Below are 24,560 nucleotides of genomic sequence, written 5' to 3' on the forward strand. Positions count from 1 at the left end.
GGGGTTGGGGTTCAGGACAGCACACCACAAAGCACAGATGCACGGTGGTGCACAAAAAGAGTATTTGTATACACAAAAGTGTATATGTATATTGTGGTAACCTTCAAAATAAACAGTCTTCCGTTTCAAATGCCACTTTATGCTTTGGAATACCTCCCTAGACCCAGTTTGTTTGCACAGTATGGCCACCTGTTGACTTGGCATCATTCACAGACAGCCAATAGTGTTGGACTTTGAATATAACACTATTTTACCTAAGCTAATTGCAGTATAGAGGACTATTCTAAGCCCTATCTTTGCAAAGCACTAACACTGACAGAGAGAACATGGAAAAAACAAGGATGGTTTAGCTAGGACTGATCTAACTAGCTCTAAACAGGAGGGGGAAGACCAGAGGGGAAGCCATATCGCATACTGTAAAGTAGTAAGCATAGTTCATACTTGGTCTGCTGAGGAAGCTGAAAATCTCTGTAGTAGTCACTACAGTGATGTGAATAGGAGGCGATTATTGCGCTATCGTTAAAAAAAAAAAAAAAAGGAAAGCAGCTACACAAGAATGTGACAAAAATTCAAAAGTAAATGGGAGTGAATGTGTGGCGCTAAAAGTGACAAAAAAGTAAAATATGTGTAGATCACCTTATTTTAATTATCCATTTGTTTAATTTGCAAGGTTCGCTTTACCCTGATGGGTTTATATTGTTAGTGATCTACACATATTTCACTTTTTTGTGACTTTTAGCGCTACATATTCACTCCCACTACAGTGAAAGCCAAAATCTTCTGTACTGCTGGGGTTCTGCATGAGCAGCTTTCCCTCAGCACACTAACCACATAGAGTTGCTTAAAGCCGCCATTCATAGAATGCCAGGAATTCAGCAACTCTGTAAAGTCTGCAAGCTTACTATGAGTTGAGTCCAATGATATGCAGGTCACCTTTTGGACTTATCTGGATTATTTACAACTGACAGCTTTACTGTGCATCGGGAGTACAGCTGTCACTACACTCCTAGAGATCTAACACGAGAGTCACCGTTTTCTCATATATAGCATCTTTGTTCACCCCTCCCATCTTTTGTTCATTCACAGAAGGCTTTGTATTTTGTGACTTTTGTATTTATTAACATAATACAAAAGCGCTCTGTGATTGGGCAGGCAGATCGGCTTCATGCGACTTTGCAGCTGATGAAGCGGAGACCAGAAGGACCAGCATTGGAGCATTGAAAGTATAGCAATAGTTGTACTCCTAGTGCTCAATAAAAATGTATATTAAAGAGATAAGTCCACAATGACATGCACCTCAATGGCATTACCCATAGTAATCCAGCAGATTTTACAAAGTGGCTGAGTTCCTGAATTAAAGTGGTATGAAAAGCAGATAGAGATATCCATCTTTTTTTTTTATTTTTTATAAACAAACATGTTACACTTACCTGCTCTGTGCAATGGTTTTGCACAGAGCACCCGCGATCCTCCTCTTCTGGGGTCCCCTGATGGCACTCCTGGCTCCTCCTGCCTTAGCGTACCCCACCTAGCAAGCCGCTTGCTGGGGGGGGTACTCGTACAGGCTCACTCTTGAGCCGCAATGTGTTCATCTATTGACATGCACAGTGAGGTTCTGCACCTCCCCCCCACAACCGAATTTGAGATGGACTGCAGCAGCTGCTCCCACTGAGTCCAGTGGGGGGGGGGGGGAGAGAAGTGCCGCTGTTCTCAGTCACAGCGCTAGACTCAGATGGGGCATAGGTAAGTATTTTTTTTCCCCCAAATAGACAAGAAATATATTATGTAGCTGCCATTTTTAGCTTAGGAGTAGATCGACCTTAACAGGTCACCTGAGTCATGCTTGCAAGTACTGCTGAACACAGTGCAAAGGATCTCAAATTCACTCTGCAAAACTGACAAGAGCGCGCAAACAGGAGGACGAGTGCGCGCAAACAGGAGGACGAGTGCGCGCAAACAGGAGGACGAGTGCGCGCAAACAATTTGATGCAGGAGGAGCTTAGATGGTCTCTAAATCTACTGCCTTTTAAACAGCCAGGCCTAACTCACTCTTTTCCAACTTCTGAGAGTGCAGTACCTTGATTCCAGCAACGGTGAGAGTTTAGGTGACCTCTGAAGTATTTACATATTTAAAAAAAAAATGTTTTATCATATATTCGGAAAAGGTGTGTGAAGCAATGGAACACATGGGTACACTAACAGAAAACGTTGGGAAAATGTTTGGCACTGGCTGCAATTATTTAGACACATCATCTACTTGGTTGGTGGTAAATGCCCATCCCTGTTCTGGTGAGCATTAGACAGTATAAAAGGCAAGGATCCCTTCCTTCAGATCCCCACTGTTTATGGTATTTTGTGTGGAAGGAGAGATCAATCTAACAGGAGAGACCTTGCATACCATCTATAATTGAAAACGTTCCATTATCTTCTCAGTATTTCTGATTTTCTGCGTGTTTGCGTCACACCCTGCTCCTTTCAGACCTGTAACTGTATTGTGAGAGTCCAGTTACATCTTGCATTTATTATAAAGAAGCTGTCCTCCCCCTGGACCAATTTTTAGACAAAGAGGCAGTTCTCATAATCAAGGACATTTTAACTGACTGGTAATGTACACTTGAGACAGTGCCAAAAGAAAAACAGAGATTCAATATCAACGTATGTACAGCACATCCTCTCTTTCTGGAAGTAGTCTGCATTTGTGCAAATAAAATAACCAAAAATAAAAAAAAAGCTAACACATTAAAGAACAAAACCAAAGAGGTACTCTGAAATTTAAACACAACCAAGGCCGGCCATACACGGTTCGAATTTTGGCTGGTTCAGCAGGAACCACACTAGGTTCAAAACCCTTAATGGGCAGGCTAAAAGTACCAAAGTTGATTGATCAACTTGGGTACAACCAGCCTACCCGATTCTCTTGTGATTATAATCACGGTCTTATCCGGGCAGGTACGGCTTCCCCCACGCCTGGAGAAGACAATTGCTGATTCCCCCGTCACCATTGTCAGTGTTGACGTGGCAATTGTGCAAATTTCTGAACAGAAAAACACACTGGGTCAAAAAGGGGCAGCACAGGAAATCACACTATATTGCAAGCTTGCCGACACAAGGATAGAGGGATGACCTCAGAAGTGTACAGAGGTCGATTAATTGTCCAATCACAGGCAGGGGGGGGGGGGGGGGCGCTAGGTCCTTGAGCTTGCTCTGGCAGGATGTAGTGAATGACAACATTAGCTAAAGAGCATTACATATCCTCTAGCACAGGGTTCTCCAAACTGTGGCCCTTTGCTAGCCTTTATCCGGCCCTTGGGGCACAATTCCTCCCACTGACACCAACAATGGGGCACTATATCTTCCACCGATATCCCCAAGGAGATACTACTATTCCTCCTAATAGGGGCACTACTCCTCCTCCTATTGACCACCGACCCTGAGGCCATATTTATTTTCACCGATGCTGGCCACAATCCGGCCCTCCTAAAGGAAGAAAGGGGACTAATGGGAACAAGGGGAGAAGGTGGGACTTTGTATGAAAAATAACACTAAGGGCAGAACGAATCAATCAATAAATATAGTATAATAAAATATTTATTAACACATTAGGGCAGCCCTCAAAAATTCCACTCGCTTGCTCGCATTTTGCGAGTGGAATTTAGACTTGGGCGAGTGAGGAGCGGGGGTGAACCAGGCTGACAGTTTCCTGGCTGAAGCGATCAGCCAGGAAACTGTCAGTCGAAGGACACCGAGAACGGCAGGGCTGGACTGCCCTGGTGCCGCTTTGAGCCGAGGCTGCAGCGCTCTCCTCCTCCTCTTGTATCAAACACACAGCGTGCATCTTCCGCTGTGTGTCATGGAGCTGGGTCTGTGTTTGGCGGCGCGATGTGACAAGGTCTTGCCCCCCTAGACCAGCTAATGTGATAGGCAGAACACTGATTCAATCTATCACATTAGCTGGTCTAGGGGGGCGGGACCTTATCATACCGTGCCGCCAAACACAGACCCAGCTCTATGACACACAGCGGAAGATGCACGCTGTGTGTGAGATACAAGAGGAGAAGGAGAGCGCTGCAGCCTCGGCTCAAAGTGGCACCAGGGCAGTGTTTGTGTGAGGTGAGTCTGAAGTGATGATGGGGCACGGCAAGGCTGCATTGATGGGGCACGGCAAGGCTGCATTGATGGGGCACGGCAAGGCTGCATTGATGGGGCACGGCAAGGCTGCATTGATGGGGCACGGCAAGGCTGCATTGATGGGGCACGGCAAGGCTGGACAGATGGGTACTGATATGCTTGATGTTACTATTGTTAAAGTTGTTAATATTTATTTTTGGAACTTAATTCTGCTTAAAATATTTAACAGTGTAATTTCATGAAATAATTTACAAGGGCGTGTTTAGGGGTGGGGCAACTGGTGGCAAGTAACTCTTAAGGCCTGGCTAGTGGCTCAGGACTTGACATTTTGAGCCCTGCATTAGGATATAGTGCATTGTAGGTATACATGGTGAATCAATAAATATGTTAAAATGAAATATTGGTAAATCATAAGATATTCTATCATGTTTCTAATAGTAACATGATAAACGATGTAACCAGCAGTACATCCAAAATAGTGTAAAATCATAATATATAATACATTACAATTCATGATTTGAACATCACGCCCATAATTGTAACATAACATCAATAGGGTAAGCTCGACGCGTTTTGTGGACAATCTCCACTCATCAGGAGCATCTAAAAACTGGGAATACCGGTGTTAAGAGGTAAATAATGATAAATTACTAATTAATGATAATTAATTACAAAAGGAAGAGGGGGAGCGCAACTCAGTGGTCCTAACACCCTTACCTAACGGTAATTGATGAAACAGGGTATATGGTAGCAATATCAATAGAAGGCAGAAGGGGGGGGGGGGGGGGGGAGGGAAATTTCTCCCCGGGAGCTGAAGTGGCAGCAAAACGGCGGTGGCGAAGACCCAACCTCAAGATGTTGAATTGGAAATGGTGAATGCCTTATCCACTGGGACAATAGTATGTATGAGCCCAAAGGGCTTCTGTAACAAAAACGTGAAAAGGCCATGCGTCAGGGTAATAAGCTTGGCTAGTGGAAGACAAGGACCATGAGAGTGAAGCATAAAGTAAATAGAGATTCCAACATAGGTGAGACAAAAAAAGTGAATAGGGTGTATAACATAAAAATGGTGGATGGTGAACGATACCATAAGGCAGTGAAAAGGTAGGTACGGGTGAGTGTACCTGAGGTTAGAAAGAGTAGCATGATGTGACATGGTATTAACGTGTCCAAGTGAATCGAAGTAGAGGTGATAGCCGGTGGCAGTGGTGAAAAGGAGAAACGGCACATCCGCCAAAGATTGCCCCACTAACGGCTGAGCATGCTGGCGAGGAGTGGCGGCCACATACGAGCAGATAATGCTTACATGTAGGTGCCCAGCTCCTCCCTTGTGACGCAGGCAGGTGGAAGAATAAAACGCCAGCACGTGGCGTCAATACTGACATCGATCGTGCGGCCGTGCGAGGCGTCGATGCGCAGAGAGTGCATCCCGCCAGCCCCGTTGCCGTAGGACGAGGGGGCGGGGGAACGACACGGTGCGCATCGCAGCTCCCAGATGAAGATGCAACTACACCAACCCCCAAGGGGGTTGTGAGGCTCATCCTCCTGGGGGGTTGGTGTATGTGGCCACCACTCCTCTCCAGCACGCTCAGTGTGATGTTAGTGGGGCAATCTTTGCCAGGTGTGCTGTCCCTCCTTTTCACTACTGCCACCGGCTATCACCTCTACTTCGATTCACATGGACACGTTATTACCATGTCACATCATGCTACTCTTTCTAACCTCAGGTACACTCACCCTTACCTACCTTTTCACTGCCTTATGATGGTATGGTTCACCATCCACCATTTTTATGTTGTACACCCTATTCACTTTTTTTGTCTCACCTATGTTGGAATCTCTATTTACTTTATGCTTCACTCTCATGGTCCTTGTCTTCCACTAGCCAAGCTTATTACCCTGACGCATGGCCTTTTCACGTTTTTGTTACAGAAGCCCTTTGGGCTCATACATACTATTGTCCCAGTGGATAAGGCATTCACCATTTCCAATTCAACATCTTGAGGTTGGGTCTGTTAGGACTGTTGGGTCTGTTAGGTTGAGTGTTAGGACCACTGAGTTGCGCTCCCCCTCTTCCTTTTCTAATTATCATTAGTAATTTATCATTATTTACCTCTTATCACAGGTATTCCCAGTTCTTAGATGCTCCCGATGAGTGGAGATTGTCCACGAAACGTGTCAAGATTACCCTATTGATATTATGTCACAGTAATCATGGTTACGATTATGGGCATGATGTTGTTCGAATCATGAATTGTAATGTATTATATATTATGATTTTACACTATTTTGGATATACTGCTGGTTACATCGTTTATCATGTGTTACATTGTTCTCCATGTTACTATTAGAATATCTTATGATTTACCAATCATGTCTCTATCTTGCATTTTAACATATTTATTGATTCACCATGTATACCTACAATGCACTATACCCCAATGTGTTATTAATAAATATTTTATTATACTATATTGATTGATTCGTTCTGCCCTTAGTGTTCTGTTTCATACAAAGTCCCACCTTCTCCCCTTGTCCCCATTAGTCCCCTTTCTTCCATATTGCTGGGGATGGAGACCTGTGTGCCGGGTGGCCACGGCCTCATCTAAAGTCCCACCAACCAAAAAGATTTTGGATTTCGTAATGCAAAATCTCTATTCCGGCCCTCCTAAAAAGTCTAAACAATAATAAACTGGCCCTTTGTTTGAAAAGTTTGGACACCCCTGCATATAGAAAAGAACATTTGTCATTTAAATGCAAAATACGTCAGGTAGAAGACTTCTAATTTATTTATTTTCTATTGTGCATTGAGCCATTTATATTTGTCATTTACAGAACTATAGATACAATCTATAATGAGTTAAGGTCCACTGCCAAGTTTTTTTTTTTTTTTTTTCACTAAATCAATTGTCTTGAAAATGATCTTTCACCCGAGATTAGGTATCTTAAAACAAATGATTCATGCTTGTAGCCTGTGTAGTCTCTATCTGCAGAACACTCCCCAATAAGCTGCCTACTACACAGCTATGAAGCTGTACAATCTCTGACCCTACATATTACTATGAATGAGCTTGGCATTAGGCATAGTGTAAAAAAAAAAAAAAAAGTGTAAAACATATACACACAGTAAATCAATAGCAAGTTCTATAGAAATTCAGCCTCCCACTGATCTATTGCCTACAATGTATAAATATGCTGTCTACACAAAGTCATGACGAACACTGATTTGTTGTATGCTGGACAGGTCATTGGAAAGTTGATCTATCCCCAGACAGCAGCATGCAACTTTTCTGCTCTTCTTGTGAGTGTGCAAATACAAAAAGAGTTAGTGCAATCAAGTAATTATCTCGAAGCTGCTTACAATTTTCTTTTCAACGGCAAACAGTACGATTTGAAGAAAAAGGGGAAGAAACTCCATTCAAATATGTTTATGAAGAAAGTATATGGAAACCAAGCTGTTTTTGTTCACCCAGGGAGGTTACCAGTGTAAAGATGTTTTAACCACTTCCCACCCGCCCAATGACTTTTTACGGCTGCAATGTGGATCTTAATTGCATGGAGGCCGTATATATACGAACTCCAGCCACTGGGGGGCGCGCGAGCGCAGCCGTCGGCACACACGCCCGCCGCGTCACTCAGGTGCCGATGCGCGTGCCTGGCGGCCGCGATGTCTGCCATGCACCCGCGATCGGCAGTTACAGAGACAGGGATGTAAACACAGAGCTCCACATCCTGTCAGGGAGAGGAGACCGATGGTGTGTCCCTTGTATATAGGGATAACCATTGGTCACCTCCGCCAGTCACTCCCCTCCCCCACAGTTAGAAACAGGGCTGTGGAGTCGGAGTCGAGGAGTCGGAGTTGGGGGAAATTTTGGGTACCTGTAGTCGGAGTCGGCAAACAATGCACCGACTGCTACTAAATTTAGATTGGAATAAAAAAAAAAAAAAAAGCAAGTTTAAATGTCCCAATTCACAAAAAGTTATAATTAATGACTTCTCTACTGTAAGAATAAAGACCAATGCATGCCTTGCCTCACGTAACCGCAAAACGAACACGTTAAGTGACCGTGAAGAAGCATGCTTTTCATGTGCTTCACTATATGGCACGCAACGCACAATTAGGAGCTGCAATACTTATACTTTCCATAGTGTTGTGTTCTGCTTTTACAGGGAACGCATGTTAGAGAACCAGTAAGTGTCCAAATAAAAAAATTCCAACAGGAGTTTTATAAAGCACTAAAAGAAGTTGAAAAGTATGATCGCTCATCAAAACTTACTGTTGAAGAAGCCATCCTTGTTTATCCAGAGATCGTTAGTGATGTGGCCAGAATAGGTACTGCAATGCCACCCACCCAAGTCAGTGTCGAAAGATTATTTTCAGCCCTAAAAATAATAAAGTCTGACTTAAGAGCCTCTATGAAAGAGGATCTGGCAGAGGCAATTCTCTTCCTTAGAACTCTACATTGAATTGATTTGCATTTGCTAAGCCTATAACTACATTTCAAGATTAATATAAACCATTTCTAGGTTTTGCAGATTTTGTTTTTGGTTCATTATAGATAAGCTTTGTTTTTGTTCTAAAACAACCAAATAATGTGGTTTGTATTTTTGAACTGGTAAAGATCCTGTTCCTGATGTTTATGCCTGCTGCTACTATCCAGCCACTTGATTGTTTTCATTGTGTTTGTCTTTTGCTTAAACTGTGCAATACAGTAGACTGTTGGCTTCCCAGCCAGTAGTCCTGTGGTAGGTTGCGTTTCTTTCCCTCAAGCAATGTATAAAATACATTTGCATATTAATACAGAGGAGTCGGAGAGTCGGAAGTACATAAAACTGAGGAGTCGGAACATTTATCTACCGACTCCACAGCCCTGGTTAGAAACACTATCCAGGGCACACATTAACCCCTTCCTCGCCCCCTAGTGTTAACCCCTTCCCTGCCAGTCACATTTATACAGTAACCAGTGCATATTTGTCGCTCTATCTATATACTAGAGGTGATCAAATACCACCAAAAGAAAGCCCTATTTGTGGGGGGGGGGACATCCATTTTGTTTGGGAGCCACGTCGCACAACGCGCTATTGTCATTCAAAGCGTGACAATGCTGAAAGCCGAAATTTCGCCTGGGCAGGAAGGGGGTATATGTGCCCAGTAAGCAAGTGGTTAAAGACTGACTTGAAACAGACCTTTCAGCCTGCAGAGCAGCCCACTGTCTACAGCAGTGTCGCCAATCATAATGCATGAAAACACCTTAAAGTGGATGTAAAACCAAGTCACGAAAATTTGAGCTGGGCATATCTATTTGTAGTGTTTTCATATCTCTCCAAAGCACTGAGTCCCATGGCTGTCTCCTGTTCTGTAGCTCTGTTATCAGCCTGATAACTTCTAACAAGTTCTTACACCCGTAAGGTGTCACAGCCGGGTGCCCATGCTTGTGATGCCGGTGCTAGAGAGAACCAATGTCTCGGGTCGGCCGCATAGCCGGACCGCGGGACAGGCGAGTGTGTGTGTTTATTAAAAGTCAGCAGCTACACTTTTTGTAGCAGACTTTTATTAAACACAAAACCAAGTGTAACTCCACTTTAAAGGGGTTGTAAAGGAAACATTTGTTTTCCCTAAATAGCTTCCTTTACCTTAGTGCAGTCCTCCTTCACTGACCTCATCCTTAAATTTTGCTTTTAAATGTCCTTATTTCTTCTGAGAAATGCTCACTTCCTGTTCTTCTGTCTGTAACCCACCACCGTAATGCGAGGCTTTCTTCCTGGTGTGGAGAAAGCCTCTTGAGGGGGGAGGGGGCGAGCAGGCAAGTCAGGACACTCTCTACTTTGCAGATAGAGAAAGGAGATGTGTGTTAGTGGGCGTCCTGACACTCTTGCTCGCCCCCTCGAGAGGCTTTCTCCACACCAGGAAGAAAGCCTCGCATTACGGTGGTGAATTACAGACAGAAGAACAAGAAGTGAGCATTTCTCAAAATAAATAAGGACACTTAAAAGCAAAATCGAAGAAAGAGGTAAGTGAAGGAGGACTACACTAAGGTAATGGAAGTTATTTAGGGAAAACATTAGTTTCCTTTACAACCCCTTTAAGTTGTAGCTGCTGTTCTCGAAACTTTACTTAAAGCCTAGTACACACAGGCTGAATGTCGGGTGGCATCAGCAGAGTTAAATAGAAACATTTGGCTTGTGTGTACCGAAAAAGTTCTGCCGGCTGGAAGAACACAATAGAACAGAAGGGGAGATCGCTGTACAGTGGCACCGACTTGAGCTGTCAGACTGATTTTATTCGTTCAGCGTGCTTGGTTAAACAAAATGTTTTATTAATTCTAAGAAAAAAAATTGTGATTCTCATTTTAGCCAGAATTGTGCAGCTGAGTGGGAAGCGAAGGACCCGGCTTACGGCGCGGCTCCTTCCCTTTGGTGGACTGAGGGAGGAGAGTGCTCTTACCTCCAGTGACATCCTTAATAATGTCATCCAGCGAGGTACCAAAAAGTCTCCCACCTTTGAAGGTTAAATCTGCCAGGGCTTTTTTGGATGCTTGGTCAGCAGACCAGCATTTCAGCCAAATCAGGCTGCGCAAGGCCACCGCCGAAACAGAAGCTCTGGATATCAAGGGGGCTGCATCCAGTGTAGCATCACAGATGGCCGATAATTGAGGCTGCGGCTTTGCGACCTACTGCAGGCCTATAATTCCTACTGTAGTCTGGCACCATCTTGTGGTCGCCGCTTGTATGACAAGAGACAACCAGCAATACTAATGGGGAATTCTGCCTGTATTTACTGCCCGCTCATCTTCTTCCCGAAGTGGAGAAGAGCAAGAAGTGATTGTGGCCGTCAACTGGCGCCTTTTGCCTAATGAGTGTGGGGGGGAGCTGGTTTAACCGCTTCCATACCGGGCTGTTATACACACATCCCTACCAGGCCTATTCTGGCACTTCTCTCCTACATGTACAAATCATAATTTTTTTGCTAGAAAATTAAGCAGAACCCCCAAACATTATATATGTTTTTTTAGCAGACACCCTAGGGAATAAAACGACGGTCATTGAAACGTTTTATCTTGCACAGTATTTACGCAATCATTTTTCAAACGCCTTTTTTTTGGAAAAAAATTGTTTCATGAATTAAAAAAACAACAAAACAGTAAAGTTAGCCCAATTTTTTTGTAAAATATGAAAGATGATGTTACACCGAGTAAATAGATACCTAACATGTCACGCTTTAAAATTGCGCACACTCATGGAATGGCGCCAAACTTCGGTACTTAAAAATCTCCATAGGCAACGCTTGGAAATTTTTTACAGGTTACCAGTTTAGATTTACAGAGAAGATCTAGTGCTAGAATTGTTGCTGGCACTCTAACGCACGCGGCGATACCTCACATATGTGGTTTAAACGGCGTTTACATATGTCGGCGGGACTTGCGTGTGCGTTTGCTTCTGCGCACAAGCTACTGGGGACAGTGGCGCTAAAAAAAAATTTTTTTTTTTTTTTTACATATTTATTTATTTACACTCAATAAGACCCCACATCTCTCCTCCAGGCTGGAAAGCATGAAATCGGTGAAAAAAAATTCACCGATCTCATGCTTACTGTTGCTTAGCAGCCGCAATTGCGGCTTTGTTTACTTACGGGGACCCGGGCGTGACGTCATCACATCGCGCCCGGGTCCTCCGACGGTCATAGAGATGACTGGTGACCAGATGGTCACCAGTCATCTCTATGCTTCCTGCCAGCGCCGGACGAATCGTTCTCCGGGCCCCCGATGGCACGGGAGAGCCCGGAGAAGCACCGGATGGCGGCGGGAGGGGGGGGGGATGTCCCCTCCCGCCGCCTGTAAGAACGCTCTAGCGGCGGAACCGCCGCTATGATCGTTCTTACGTTGGCACAAGAGAAGGATATCTGAATGATGCCTCTAGCTGCAGGCATCATTCAGATATCCACCCGCAAAGCCCAGGACGTCATATGACGTCCACCCGGATCGTTAGAGGTCCGTTGTGGACGTCATTTTACAATGGGCCGGGCGGGAAGTGGTTAAATAGCTTTAATAAAGGCTTGTAGCCTTAATAAAGGCTTGTAGCGTTGTCCTTTTTTTTTTTATGTGTACACTTACCTGTATTCAGCCGCACTTCCGGGTCTTCTTCCTTGCGGGGAGTGGGCGTGTCGCTCCTTTTCCCCGACGGGGAGCTCTGCACAATGTCTCCTGGGAGTGAGTGTTGATCCTCCCAGGAAACGATTGACGTGCGGGTAAAGCGCGTCATCCCCTTCCGAAAAATATCCGACAGGGACTCGGCTCTTTACGGCGCCTGCCGTGTAGAGCTGACTGCGCAGGCGCCGTAAAGTGCTGAGTCCCCCTCGGATATTTTCGGAAGGCGATGACGCGCTTTACCCGAATGTCAATCATCTAAGGAACGCCTACTCCCCGGGGGAGCGAGAACCCGGAAGCCCCATGAAAATAGCATAAAACCGTAAGTACAGCAGTACAAAAAAAACAAAACAGCATACTGTTGATGTCAGCAGTATGCTGGATGTAACGTTCTATTGTAGTTTTAGGGCGAACCCCCGCTTTAAGGTTAAAAGAAAGAGAAAGAGAAAGAGAAAGACATGATTTCATAAGTCTAGGCTTTTTACCAGACAAGAAACGGGAAGTGGGCTGTATAAGCTACCGTATTTATCTGCGTATACCGCGCACTTTTTTCCCCTGAAAATAGGGGGAAAATCACGGGAGCGCGCTATACGCCCATAGTGTACGTGACTGCCGCCGATAAACAAGATGGACAGGAGATGACGGCAGAGACGACGGCTTGGGGATTCCCTCACTCCACGAGAGAAGGTGAGGCTGCAAATGGGCACATAGGCTGCATCTAGACACAGACTGGAGCATAGGCATAGGCTGCATTTAGGCTGGAGATGGGGCACATAGGCTGCATTTAGGCTGGAGATGGGGCACATAGGCTGCATTTAGGCACAGATTAGGCTGCATTGAGGCTGCAGATGGACACTGACCACAAAATTAAAAAAAAAAAATTTTCCCTGAAACTTCCCTCTGAAATTGGGGTGCGCGTTATACGCCGATAAATACGGTATTTACTGGCAGAAAAAAAAAAGTTTTATGATACACAGTTAAAACAAGGGCAGAAGATTTAAATAGATGGAAAGTTGAAAAAAATTACTGAAGGCCCGCTTTAAACACCCGAGTCCATTCTCGATCCAACGCAGTGCCCATTCTTTTCTCCATATCCAGGTCTCACTAAAGCTCAGACGACAGTGAGCAATTGGCTCCTGCTGTAGTTAGTCAAAACCAGTCAATGGATACACACAGACTGGCTTGGAAGCTCGCTCGCACGAGTGGCAGTGGGGGACCCCAGACGAGGTTTAGGGCCACTCTGTGCAAATCATTGCTGGTTTGTTATATAATTAAAAAAAAAAAATTGCCATTAACCACTTTCATACCGGGCCAATTCTGGCACTCCTCTCCTACATGTGAACAGGGGCAAAATTATATCTCTCTACCGCACATGGCGATACCTCACATGTGTGGTTCGCACAGCGTTTATATATATATATATATATATATATATATATATATATATATATATATATATATATATATATGGGTGGATCTTACAGGTGCATTTGCTTCTGAGCACGAGCTACCGGGGCGTTTAAAAAAAATCACGATCTCATGCTTACCAGCCATGATCGCAGCTTTGTGTACAACCATGGCCACCGGAAATCTCTATGGTCGTCAATGGCTGATTCTTTCTCAGGCTCCCCGATGGCACGGGAGACCCCAGAAAAGCACAGCTTGCATAAAACAGAACAGCAGTGGACAAATAAGCAGAGTTTATACATCCCTTGGAGTTGAGCATATTATTATTTCTAATTTGGATGAACAAATTCATTTATTCTAGGCATCTCCACTATGACAAGATGTCTGAAATACAGGTACAATGTTGCCAATTCATCCAAGTTCAATACTACATACAATGCAGAATCTCTGCAGATTCTCACTCCATGTTTTTTATTTTCAGGTATCTGATCACCAATTGCTTCTTATGCCGCGTATGAAAATTCCGGCCGTGTGTATGCCCCATCGGAGAAATTCCATCAGAGTTTAAATATAGAACATATTCTTTTTTTACTCCGATGGAATTTTGGCTGGGCAAATGCCCGATCGTGTGTATGCGGCATTAGGTTAAAAAGACTGGTACAATAACCCTTTTCACATTATAAGCTGGTACTGTTTGTAACCCTCCTCCCCCACACATTGGCTTGACTTGGCTTTCAAACCTATCATTTGTTTAGGAGCCCACCAGCACAAGCAAGTGCCCACAGGTGGTTTGTTGGCATTTGTCTTTCTAACCCAGTTCCTAGTGTGTATAATCACCTTCACTAGTCTACACCTTCACCTATCTGCTTTTAAAAGAAATATGCAGGAAAAGGTTTCATTCATGAGACCAGCGAGTCAATATTACCTTTTCTAGTGTGAGAAGATTGATCTCAGACTGCAATCGGATTTCTGGTTTACTGCTTTGTTGCTCTTTGTACTGATGAAACTCCTTGTCCAGTAATTTAAACTTATGTTCTGCCTCTTGAAGCTAAAAAGCGGAAAAAGAAAGAAAGGCCTTGATATAAATCCATTAAAATGAGCTACTTAAATAAGCAAACCGTAGGTGCAGAGCATGTCCGTACCTAGCCCTTGAACAAATAGACATTAAACAGATATCAAAATAACATTACCACCATAAATTACAACTCTTCTCACTGAAGCAGAATAGACGGGGAAAGAAAAGACAAATCTGAAAAAAAAACTCCTTTTAGGAAACAAATGTGAAAAGTTATTTATTCCCTTGTGACAAAGAAAAACACAGACAGCAGATAAAATGCAGGAACAGCCCTTCACTAAATGCTATTACGTCTGACAGTTTAGTTACTGCTGTTTTATCACACTGGAGTTTTAGGATTTCCTCCTAAAATACATATCATACTAGCAGTACTATGAACATGGCCTTTATTTGGCCAACTACCAACCGGGAAATTAGGAAATCAAGCTTCAGTGGAAAAACAGATATAAAAAAAAAAAAGACGACAACTTTAAAGTCCTGTTATAAGACCAAGTGTGGCTCATTTACTAAAACTGGAGAGTGCAGAATCTGGTGCAGCTCTGCATAGGATTCAATCAGCTTCCAGGTTTTTGTTAAAGCTTAAAAGGGTTGTAAAGGTACAATTTTCCCCCTAGTGTAGTCCTCCTTCACTTACCTCATTCTTTCATTTTGCTTTTAAATGTCCTTATTTCTTCTGAGAAATACTCACTTCCTGTTCTTCTGTCTGTAACTCCACACAGTAATGCGAGGCTTTCTCCCTGGTGTGGAGTGTCGTGCTCGCCCCCTCCCTTGGACTACAGGAGAGTCAGGACGCCCACTAAGACACCGCTCCTTTCTCCATCTGCAACGTACAGAGCATCTTGACTCTCCTGTAGTCCAAGGGAGGGGGAGAGCACGACACTCCACAACAGGAAAAAAGCCTTGCATTACTGCGTGTAGTTACAGACAGAAGAACAGGAAGTGAGGATTTATCAGAAGAAATAATGACATTTAAATGCAAAATGGAAGGATGAGGTAAGTGAAGGACTGCACTAAGGTAAAGGAAGCAATTTAGGGGGGGGGGGGGGGGGGGGGGGGGGGGGGGGGGGGGGGGGGAAATTGTACCTTTACAACCGCTTTAAGACTACTTTCACACTGAGGCGCTTTGCAAGTGCTATAGCACTAAAAATAGCGCCTGCAAAGCACCCTGAAAGAGCCTCTCATTTCACTGCAGAAAAAAACAGAACAGAAAAGGTATAAAGGGGTCCTTATTGGTAAATCGTAAATGGGCGCCTGTGACAAAACACCTTTTTCGGTTTGCTGTATCCTTCAAGAAGCTCACCTTTTGGAAAAATAAATGCACATAAAAATAGCATTCATGGTTTCCTCCCCATGATCAGTGGTGCAATGTCAGACTAGCCCTGCCGCTTTAAGCTCGTACCTGCATACAGGCTGGCTGTTTACAAGCTGCAGGGCTTGTCAATGAATTATGGAGGCAGCTCATCACCCTCGCAGTCCATTCAGAACTACAAGCCGTCGGGCGCAAAAGACGACGGTACAAGTCATTCACAGCAAACTGGTGGAATCCCGCACAGCCATGTTATTTTCAAATACGGTAGTAACAGCGGGCACCGGGAGAAGATCCCTGCTCGCTGTCACTGGGGGAGGGGCTGCAGCTGTTGAAACATGTTCCACCCTAAATACGGGTGAAACATGTTTCAAAAGGTGAACTTGGCCTTTAATATTAGAAGCCAGATTGCAGCACTCAAATTGTGCAAGGACAGCCAAATATAGCCCTGGCCATTGTTTTGCCTGTTTATTTATGGCCTTGCCTTATGTATTTATGTTTTTGGAACAAGGTGACAAAATAATGGTATTAATCATCCCATTCTGCAATGAACAGTCAAGCACTCTACAGGACCAATGCCCACTTACTGCTTAAGCTGGCCATACAGTTTTCTGATCAGCCAGCAGGATGATAACAGAAAACAAAAAATCTGAAAAACAAAACACAGATTCCTCGATCCACGCAGAGAAGTGGATGAAGGAATCCCCTCATAAGGACATTGTACAACTACACCCAATGTTGTCAGAATACACTGATCAGCAGCTGAGGCGCTAATAGAGGTACATTTTCTAAAATGTCCCTTCAACAGAAGTCAATCATCTGGTTTGGTCAAACAGGAAGGGTCACAAGCTGCTAAAAATTCAAATGGTACTTGCTGAATCGGCCAACTTCTGATAAGTGTGGGGACAGCTTTATGTAAGGAGTTATTTTTGTGATCACAATTTTCGTGATCATAGACAGGCAGTTACTGAAAAGAGGCTGCATGCAATCAGCAGTTATGAGATGTGACAACGGATAAAAAGAGATTTGGCTAGAAAACCGATTGCTAGGTACTAGATGCCCTACACAATACGGACTATGAGACAATGAATGAATTATGTTAGCCCTCTCCTTCTGAGAGAACAGCTCACCTATCGCCACCGCAGTGCCTTGCATAAATCATTAGTCTGGTTTGGCAGGGTTAACTAGACACCTGGATTGTCCCCACTGCAATTAGTTATGTATAGGCTGCAACGGATGTTAGTACGGTCGGTCCTCCTCCACACAGTACTGTATTTTGGATGTTCCCACCTGTTGTATGTTGTGCTGTCATTGCTTATTTTGGTAAACATCCTGTAATAGTTTTTAATATGAGAAGAACTGCTATTTTCTCGAATTCTCTGTTTTGTATTGCTCCTACTGGTTGTCGTATCGACCCACTGTTATGCTTGTCTTGGCCTATTTTAGGCATGTATACCTGTACAAGACTAGATGAACTGTACTTTGTGTGAAATCTACTATTTATTGTCTTGTCATTTTATACTAATAAAAGAGCTTGGATTGAAAAAAATTAAAATAAAACAATAAAAAATAAAATTTTAAAAATGTGAAATCGTATTTCATTTTACTTTAAAATATTGAAATGGTTTATGATACACAAAGCACACTAATGTCAAAAGATAACTGAACTCAAGAACAAAAAAAAAGTAACATCTTTCCAGTTCTTATATGTGGTGGCTGCATTAGAACATTTTAAGCAAGTACAGAAAATACCTGATAACCATTACAGAAATGCTGTGTTCTTGTCACTGTAAAATAGATTAACCGCTTAAGGACCGCCTAACGCCGATATACGTCGGCAGAGTGGCACGGCTGGGCAAAAGGACGTACAGGTACGTACGTCCCCTTTAAGAGCCCAGCCGTGGGTCGCTAGCGCCCTGGTCATGAGCTCCGTGACTGCAGGACCCGATCGCCGCCGGTGTCCCACGATCGGGTCGCAGAGCTGAAGAACGGGGAAAGGCAAGTGTAAACAAACCTTTCCCCGTTCTTCCTAGTGAGTGTCACTGATCGTCTGTTCCCTGTCAGAGAATGACGATCAGTGACGTCACACGCCAAGCCACGCCCCCACACAGTAAGAATCACTTACTAGGGCACACTTAACCCCTTCAGAGCCCCCTACAGGTTAACCCCTTCACTGCTAGTGTAATTTTCACAGTAAACAGTGCATTTTTATAGCACTGATCGCTGTAAAAATGACAATGGTGTCAAAAGTGTCCGATGTGTCCGCCATAATGTTGCAGTCACGATAAAAAAATGGATGATCGCCGCCATTACTATTAAAAAATAAAATTAGTAATAAAAATGCCATAAAACTATCCCCTATTTTGTAGACACTATAACTTTTGCGCAAACCAATCAATAAACGCTTATTGCGAATTTTCTTACAAAAATATGTAGAAGAATACGTATCCGCCTAAACTGAGGGGAAAAAAATAATGTTTTTTATATATATTTTTGGGGGATATTTATTATAGCAAAAAAATATAGAATTTTTTTCAAAATTGTGGCTTTTTTTTGTTTATAGCGCAAAAAATAAAAACCGCAGGTGAGGTGATCAAATACCACCAAAAGAAATCTCTATTTGTGGGGAAAAAAGGACATCAATTTTGTTTGAGAGCCACGCTGCACGATCGTGCAATTGTCAGTTAAAGCGGCGCAGTGCCGAATCACAAAAAGGGGCCTGGTCCTTTAGCAACAAAATGGTCCGGGGCTTAAGTGGTAGAAAAGAAAAAAAGATTTTTGCTAGAAGTAAATTATTAATTATATCCTTTGCCATGAGACATGTTTGAAATCCAGCTCGCCTGGCAACCATGGCTCCTTCCATAGATGCAGTGGAATTAAGCATAGGGACAGGAAGTTAGTAAAAAAGATGGTTATTAAATTAAAATAAAGGTTATAAAACCTTAAAAAAGAAAAAAAAAACTTTTGCAAACACCACATTCAAAGACTAGTAATTTGCAACATTAGTTAGTCAGGCACATGTACAGGGGTTGGACAAAATCATAGAAACACCAGGTAAAAGAAAAACCGTTACACAATATGGTGTTGGACCACCTTTGGCATCCAAGACAGACTGAAGTCTCCTGGTGATTGACAAATATAAAAGTCTTGGATGGTGGCTAATGGAATCCAATACCAATCTTCATGCAAAAATCATTGCAGTTCTTGCAGAGATGCCGAAGACAGTAAACGAGTCTGAACTTTGCCACTATGGTCCATTTTGGAAAGCAATAGGATATCAAGGTTTGTCGGCTACGGAGCCCAAATAAGGTGCGAGACTTTAGCTCGATACGCCCTACACAATTTTCTTTAGACTTACCAAAACCATATAAGGAGTTTAACCACTTGCTGACCATCCTAACAGTTTTACTGCGGTAGAATGGCATGGCTGGATGAAGCGATGTTACCATACGTTGCGTCGCCTTTTGGCCACTAGGGGCGTGCCCCGCGATCGCTTGTGACAGAGCGAGAACCGGGATATGTGTGTGTAAACACACAGATCCCGGTTCTCTTAGGGGAGAAGAAACTAATCGCGTGTTCATACAACGTATGAACCACGATCTCTCTCTCTCTCCTCCTAGTAAGTCCCATCCCCCTACAGTTAGAACACAGTGAGGCACCATAGTTAACCCCTTGATTGCCCCCTAGTGTTAATCCCTTCCCTGCCAGTGACATTTATACAGTAGTCAGTGAATATTATAGCACTAATCACTGTATAAATGCGAATGATCCCAAAAATGTGTCAAAAGTGTCTGGTGTTTCCGCCTCAACATCATAGTCCCGATAAAAATCGCAGATCGCCGCCACTACTAGTAAAAAAAAAAAAAAAAAAAATGCCATAAAACGACCCCCTATTTTGTAGACGCTATAACTTTTGCGCAAACCAATCAATATATGTTCAGTGCGATTTTTTTCCCCAATAATATGTAGAAAAATACATAGCCTTTTTTAAATGTGGGATATTTATTATAGCAAAAAGTAAAAGATAGTGTTTTTTTTTTTTCTAGTGAAAAAATAAAAACCGCAGAAGTGATCAAATACCAACAAAAGGAAGCTCTATTTGTGGGAAAGTAAGGACGCAAATTTAATTTGGGTACAATGTCGCAGATGTCAGTTAAAGCGACGCAGTGCCAAATTATAAAAGGTGCTTTGGTCAGAAAGGGGGTAAAATCTTTCGGGGCTGAAGCGGTTAAACCTAAACACTTTCAACTATGTAGTGTAGCCTCCCTGATTGCATACAAATTTGAAGGTAAATCTAAAAGGAAAAGTTGTATAGTGTGTATCCAGCGTTCGTCTGCATGCTTGTCAAAAAGGGATTTTACAACACCAGCTGTGTGAATCGGAGCATTTACGTCTTGGTAAATGGCGTGGTCTTCAGGAGACCATGCCTGCACAGTAGGGTGCACATGGTCAGCTAAAATGTGTACATAGTCGCTGGCAATGACTACCTTTCAAGGTGATGATGGGGCCTGCAGAATACCAAGATATGGTGGCCCAAACCATGAAACTGTATATGCAGTCATAACCTTTGATACTGTACCTCGAGACACCGCAAATAAATTGGCAACTTCAGTCAGAGGCACCTGCTAAGCGGGTGCCAACAATTTGCCCACTTTGAAATTAAGCAAACTCTGACATGACTCCGTGTTACTAGTGGCTCATCCGAAAAAGAAAAAAAAAAAAAAAGTTAAATCACTTCAGCTTTCAGGCCTCATGCACCCTGGACGTTAAAATAACATTTTAAAAATGTCAATAGCTTTGCAGTGAGTTTTTCAACATTTTTGCAATAGTGTTTTTTAGCGTTTTTCTGCATTGCCATTTTTTAGCTTTTTTGGAAGATTTTTTTTTTTAATATTTGCTTTCTTTTTCCAATGGATAAAAAAAAAGGGGGGGGGGGAGTTTTGGAGAAGTTATTGGCGTTTATCAGCTTTACAGCGTTTTTACAGCTGAAAAACGACACTCAGAACCCACTAGTTTTTTTTTTTTTTTTTACTGCTCAAAAAGGCCACTGCCCAAAACTGACGATAAGAGCCTGTGTGTGTATGGACACATAGGTTAACAATATGGAGGGTTTATGGACTGTAGAAAAAAATGTCTACAGCCAAAAACAGCCGTTGTAAAAACATCAAAAAACATCCAGTGTGCATGAGGCCTTAATGTGAAACATGTCGCCACTTTCACACCTGCAAATCATGTAGAGTTTCCATATTTTTGTCCAACCCCTGTACATTTCAAAAAGCACCAAGCTAAACCACACTAATGCATAGTTCCAAAAGGCAGATTGGACATCAACAAACTGCAACCTCTACATACAGAACCGTTGGTCCTCATTTACCTGATGCTGCAGTCGGAGCTTTTCCTCTTCCAGCGGTTTAATCTTCAACCTCTCCAGCTCCATTTGATGAAGACAATCTTCTCGGACTCGCCTGATTGAGTCCTGCCTTTCCTGAACGCTCCGTTCACGCTCTAACTGAAGTTCTGCTCTTGCTTTGTTGAACTACAAAAATATAAAAAGGGGTTTCTTTAAAAAAAAAAAAAAAAAGACAGACTTTAACCACTTAGGAAATACACTTCCAGAAGAAAACCAACACTTTGTTATTTTCTAATCTTACCTGTAGTCTTTATATTTAAACTAGCTTTCTGTTTGCCTCAAACCTTTGTTTTAGGGGTATATTAGTTCACATTTGTGGGACTGTCCTAGAGTCAAAGGCTTTTAAACTAGGGTTTATCAATGAACACGCTGTACTGGGCCATAGCATCCCTAAAAAGCCATATAATGTGTTACTAAACTGTAGACCAATGGGGTGTACCGCTAATGAATTTTGAACCATATCCCTTATTTTCACGGCCGCTAAACAACTCTTGCCAAAGCCTGGCGGTCTGGAACTGAAAGCTTACAGAATTCCACTGAAAATGTCAAAGTGGAAATTCTCTCAACCATTTTTAATCCTCATGCTGCTAGCAATATTTTTTTTTTTTTTTTTTTTTTTTAAAGCCAGCAGCTACAAATACTACAGCTGCTGACTTTTAAAAAAAAATGGACACTTACCTGTCCAGCCCGCCTGCGATATCGGCAGCCGAGGCCAAGCAATCACTCATCTCCTGGCTGCCCCCGCCGTCATCCTTGGTGAGGGAATCAGGAAGTGAAGCGTTACGGCTTCACTGCCCGGTTCCCTACTGCGCATGCGCAAGCGGCGCGGCCCAGCCTCACTGGTCCCTGCTTTGAATTGTTTACATAGGCAGATTGTCATTCTGTTAGTGTAACGAACGATCAGCGGACATCGGTCCATGGGACCCCACGATTAGCTCCCACTGTGTAAATCGACAGTTGAAGCGCACCGCCATTCATGCAAAAAAATCAGAAGTGCAGGATCAAGATTGTGTAGCAGTAAGGGGCAATCGGGAAGCAGTTAAAGCAACTGTGCAAAGTGAAGGAAATCCTAAAGGCATGACCTGTTGGGGGTACTTGAGGACTGATGTTGGGAATCATCTGACTAAACTATGTGTAAGTTCCAGCTTAAACAGCAGCATGTTGACTGTTCAATTAAGAAAATCACTGCCATGAACATCTAGTTGCAGTTAGTCACAATCAGCTGGACTTGTTCTGTATCATTGAAGATAGACTGCACCTAAATGGGGAAGGTGCAGATCTGCTGGGGGAGTGCAGAGGTAGAGATAGTCAGCGGGGAACATATTCCAGAGGGTAGTATTGGGGGCATTAGTGGTAGGTTGCCTAAAGCACCTAAACCCGAGGTAAGTATAGTAACAAGTCCTATTTGCAACCCCAGAGCACCCAATAAGCAGATAGTTAGACGGGTCTGTACTACGTAGCATGTTCATCAATGCCAGGAGTCGAGGGGGGAGAACTAGAGCTACTTTTGTAAGAGGAGGATTTAGATTTTTTAGGAATTTCATAGACTTGGTTCAACAGCTCTTATAAATAGCTGGCAACCATTTAAGGGTATTCCTTATATCGCAGAGATAGAGAGGGTAAAAAAAAAAAAAAAAAAAAAAAAGGTATGCCTGCATATCAAAAATGGTGAAAAAGTCAATGCAAGAGATGACATGACTAAGGGAGCAATATGGGTAGAGCTACAAAGGGGGGAAACTAAAGGAGAAAGAAATACTGGGAGTATGCTATAGGCGTATGGTAGGACCACCTATCACAATTTGGATTTGCGGCAAGAATTGGAAGTGTCATTATAATGGGGGATTTTAAAATTATCCAGACATAGACTGGGCGCATTCATATAAAACTCACCAGTTCCTAAATGTCTTGCAGGACAATTTCATGGGTCAGAAGGTAAATGCACCAACTAGAAACAAACTGTTACTAGACCTACTGATTACCAACAATACAGACCCGACCATGGATGTGGAAATACGGGGCAATTTAGGAAACAGTGATCACAGGTCAATTTGTTTTAATATAAAAATCACACAAAAAATGAAACATAAGGGGAATACAAAGACACTGAATTTCAAAAGAGCCAACTTCCCCAAACTACGATACTTGCTAGAAAAAAAATAATTGGGATAAAATCTTAGGAACAAAGAACACAGTGAAAAAATGGGTATGCTTTAAGAGCATATTAAAAATGGGCATTAGCCAGTGCATCCCAACGGAAAATAAATTTAAAAGAGCCAATGTCCTGGGTGGCTTAACTTCAACGTAAAAATGCATCAGCGTTCCAACTTTACAAATAATGCAACAAGAAATGTAAGGGTGTAATCAGGGCGGAGAAGATAGAACACATAGCAGAGGAGAGTAAAAACAAATCCCAAGAAATTCTTTAAAGCGGTTGTAAACCTTAATTTTTCACTTTTACCTACAGGTAAGCCTATAACAAGGCTTACCTGTAGGTAAAAAGAATATCTCCTAAACCTGTACGGTTTAGGAGATATTCCCCTCGCAATGCGGGCGGCGCATGCGCAGGAGGGATCCACGGCGGAAGATCCGGCAGCCGCCGGACCTTGCCGATTTTAAATCTCCCGCGCGCATGCGCGGGAGTGACGTCATCGCCGCTCCAGCCAATCACAGCGCTGGAGCGGCGCCGCTCCAGCCAATCACAGCGCTGGAGCGGCGATACCCGGAAGACACGCCGGAGCAAGATGACATCTCGCTCGGCGTGAACCAGGTAAGTGTTGTTCACCTCGTTTTGAGGTAAGTATTTCATAATCAGCTATTATGCGGTGCATACTAGCTGATTATGCATTTTGCCTTGCAGGTAAAAAAAAAATAAAAAATTGTATATGCGGTTTACAACCGCTTTAAGTACATAAATAGTCAGAAAGGGAGGTCAGATCATATTGGTCCCATAAACAATGATGAGGGGAATCTGGTTACTAAGGATGGAGAGATGGCAAAGGTATTGAATGTATTCTTCTCCTTCAGTAACCAAAACTGCAATGTTTATCCTCATGACACGTCACAGGAAGCACCCGCATGGCTAACAGAGGA

At 43.1% G+C, this 24,560-nt stretch overlaps 1 protein-coding gene across 2 annotated transcripts in view; it reads right to left on the reverse strand.

The window, feature by feature from the left end:
* Nucleotides 1-24,560, reverse strand: part of CEP120 (centrosomal protein 120) — a 151,657-nt gene that overhangs the window by 47,045 nt on the left and 80,052 nt on the right. For both annotated transcript variants that reach the window (XM_040344364.1, XM_040344355.1), the window contains exons 16-17: nt 21,435-21,596; nt 14,605-14,727 (exon numbers count right to left, since the gene is read on the reverse strand). In XM_040344364.1, coding sequence (XP_040200298.1) covers nt 14,605-14,727; nt 21,435-21,596 — 285 coding nt within the window. The remainder of the gene's footprint in view (nt 1-14,604; nt 14,728-21,434; nt 21,597-24,560) is intronic.

The sequence above is a fragment of the Rana temporaria genome, chromosome 1 (assembly GCF_905171775.1).
Source record: "Rana temporaria chromosome 1, aRanTem1.1, whole genome shotgun sequence".
Classification (NCBI taxonomy): domain Eukaryota; kingdom Metazoa; phylum Chordata; class Amphibia; order Anura; family Ranidae; genus Rana; species Rana temporaria.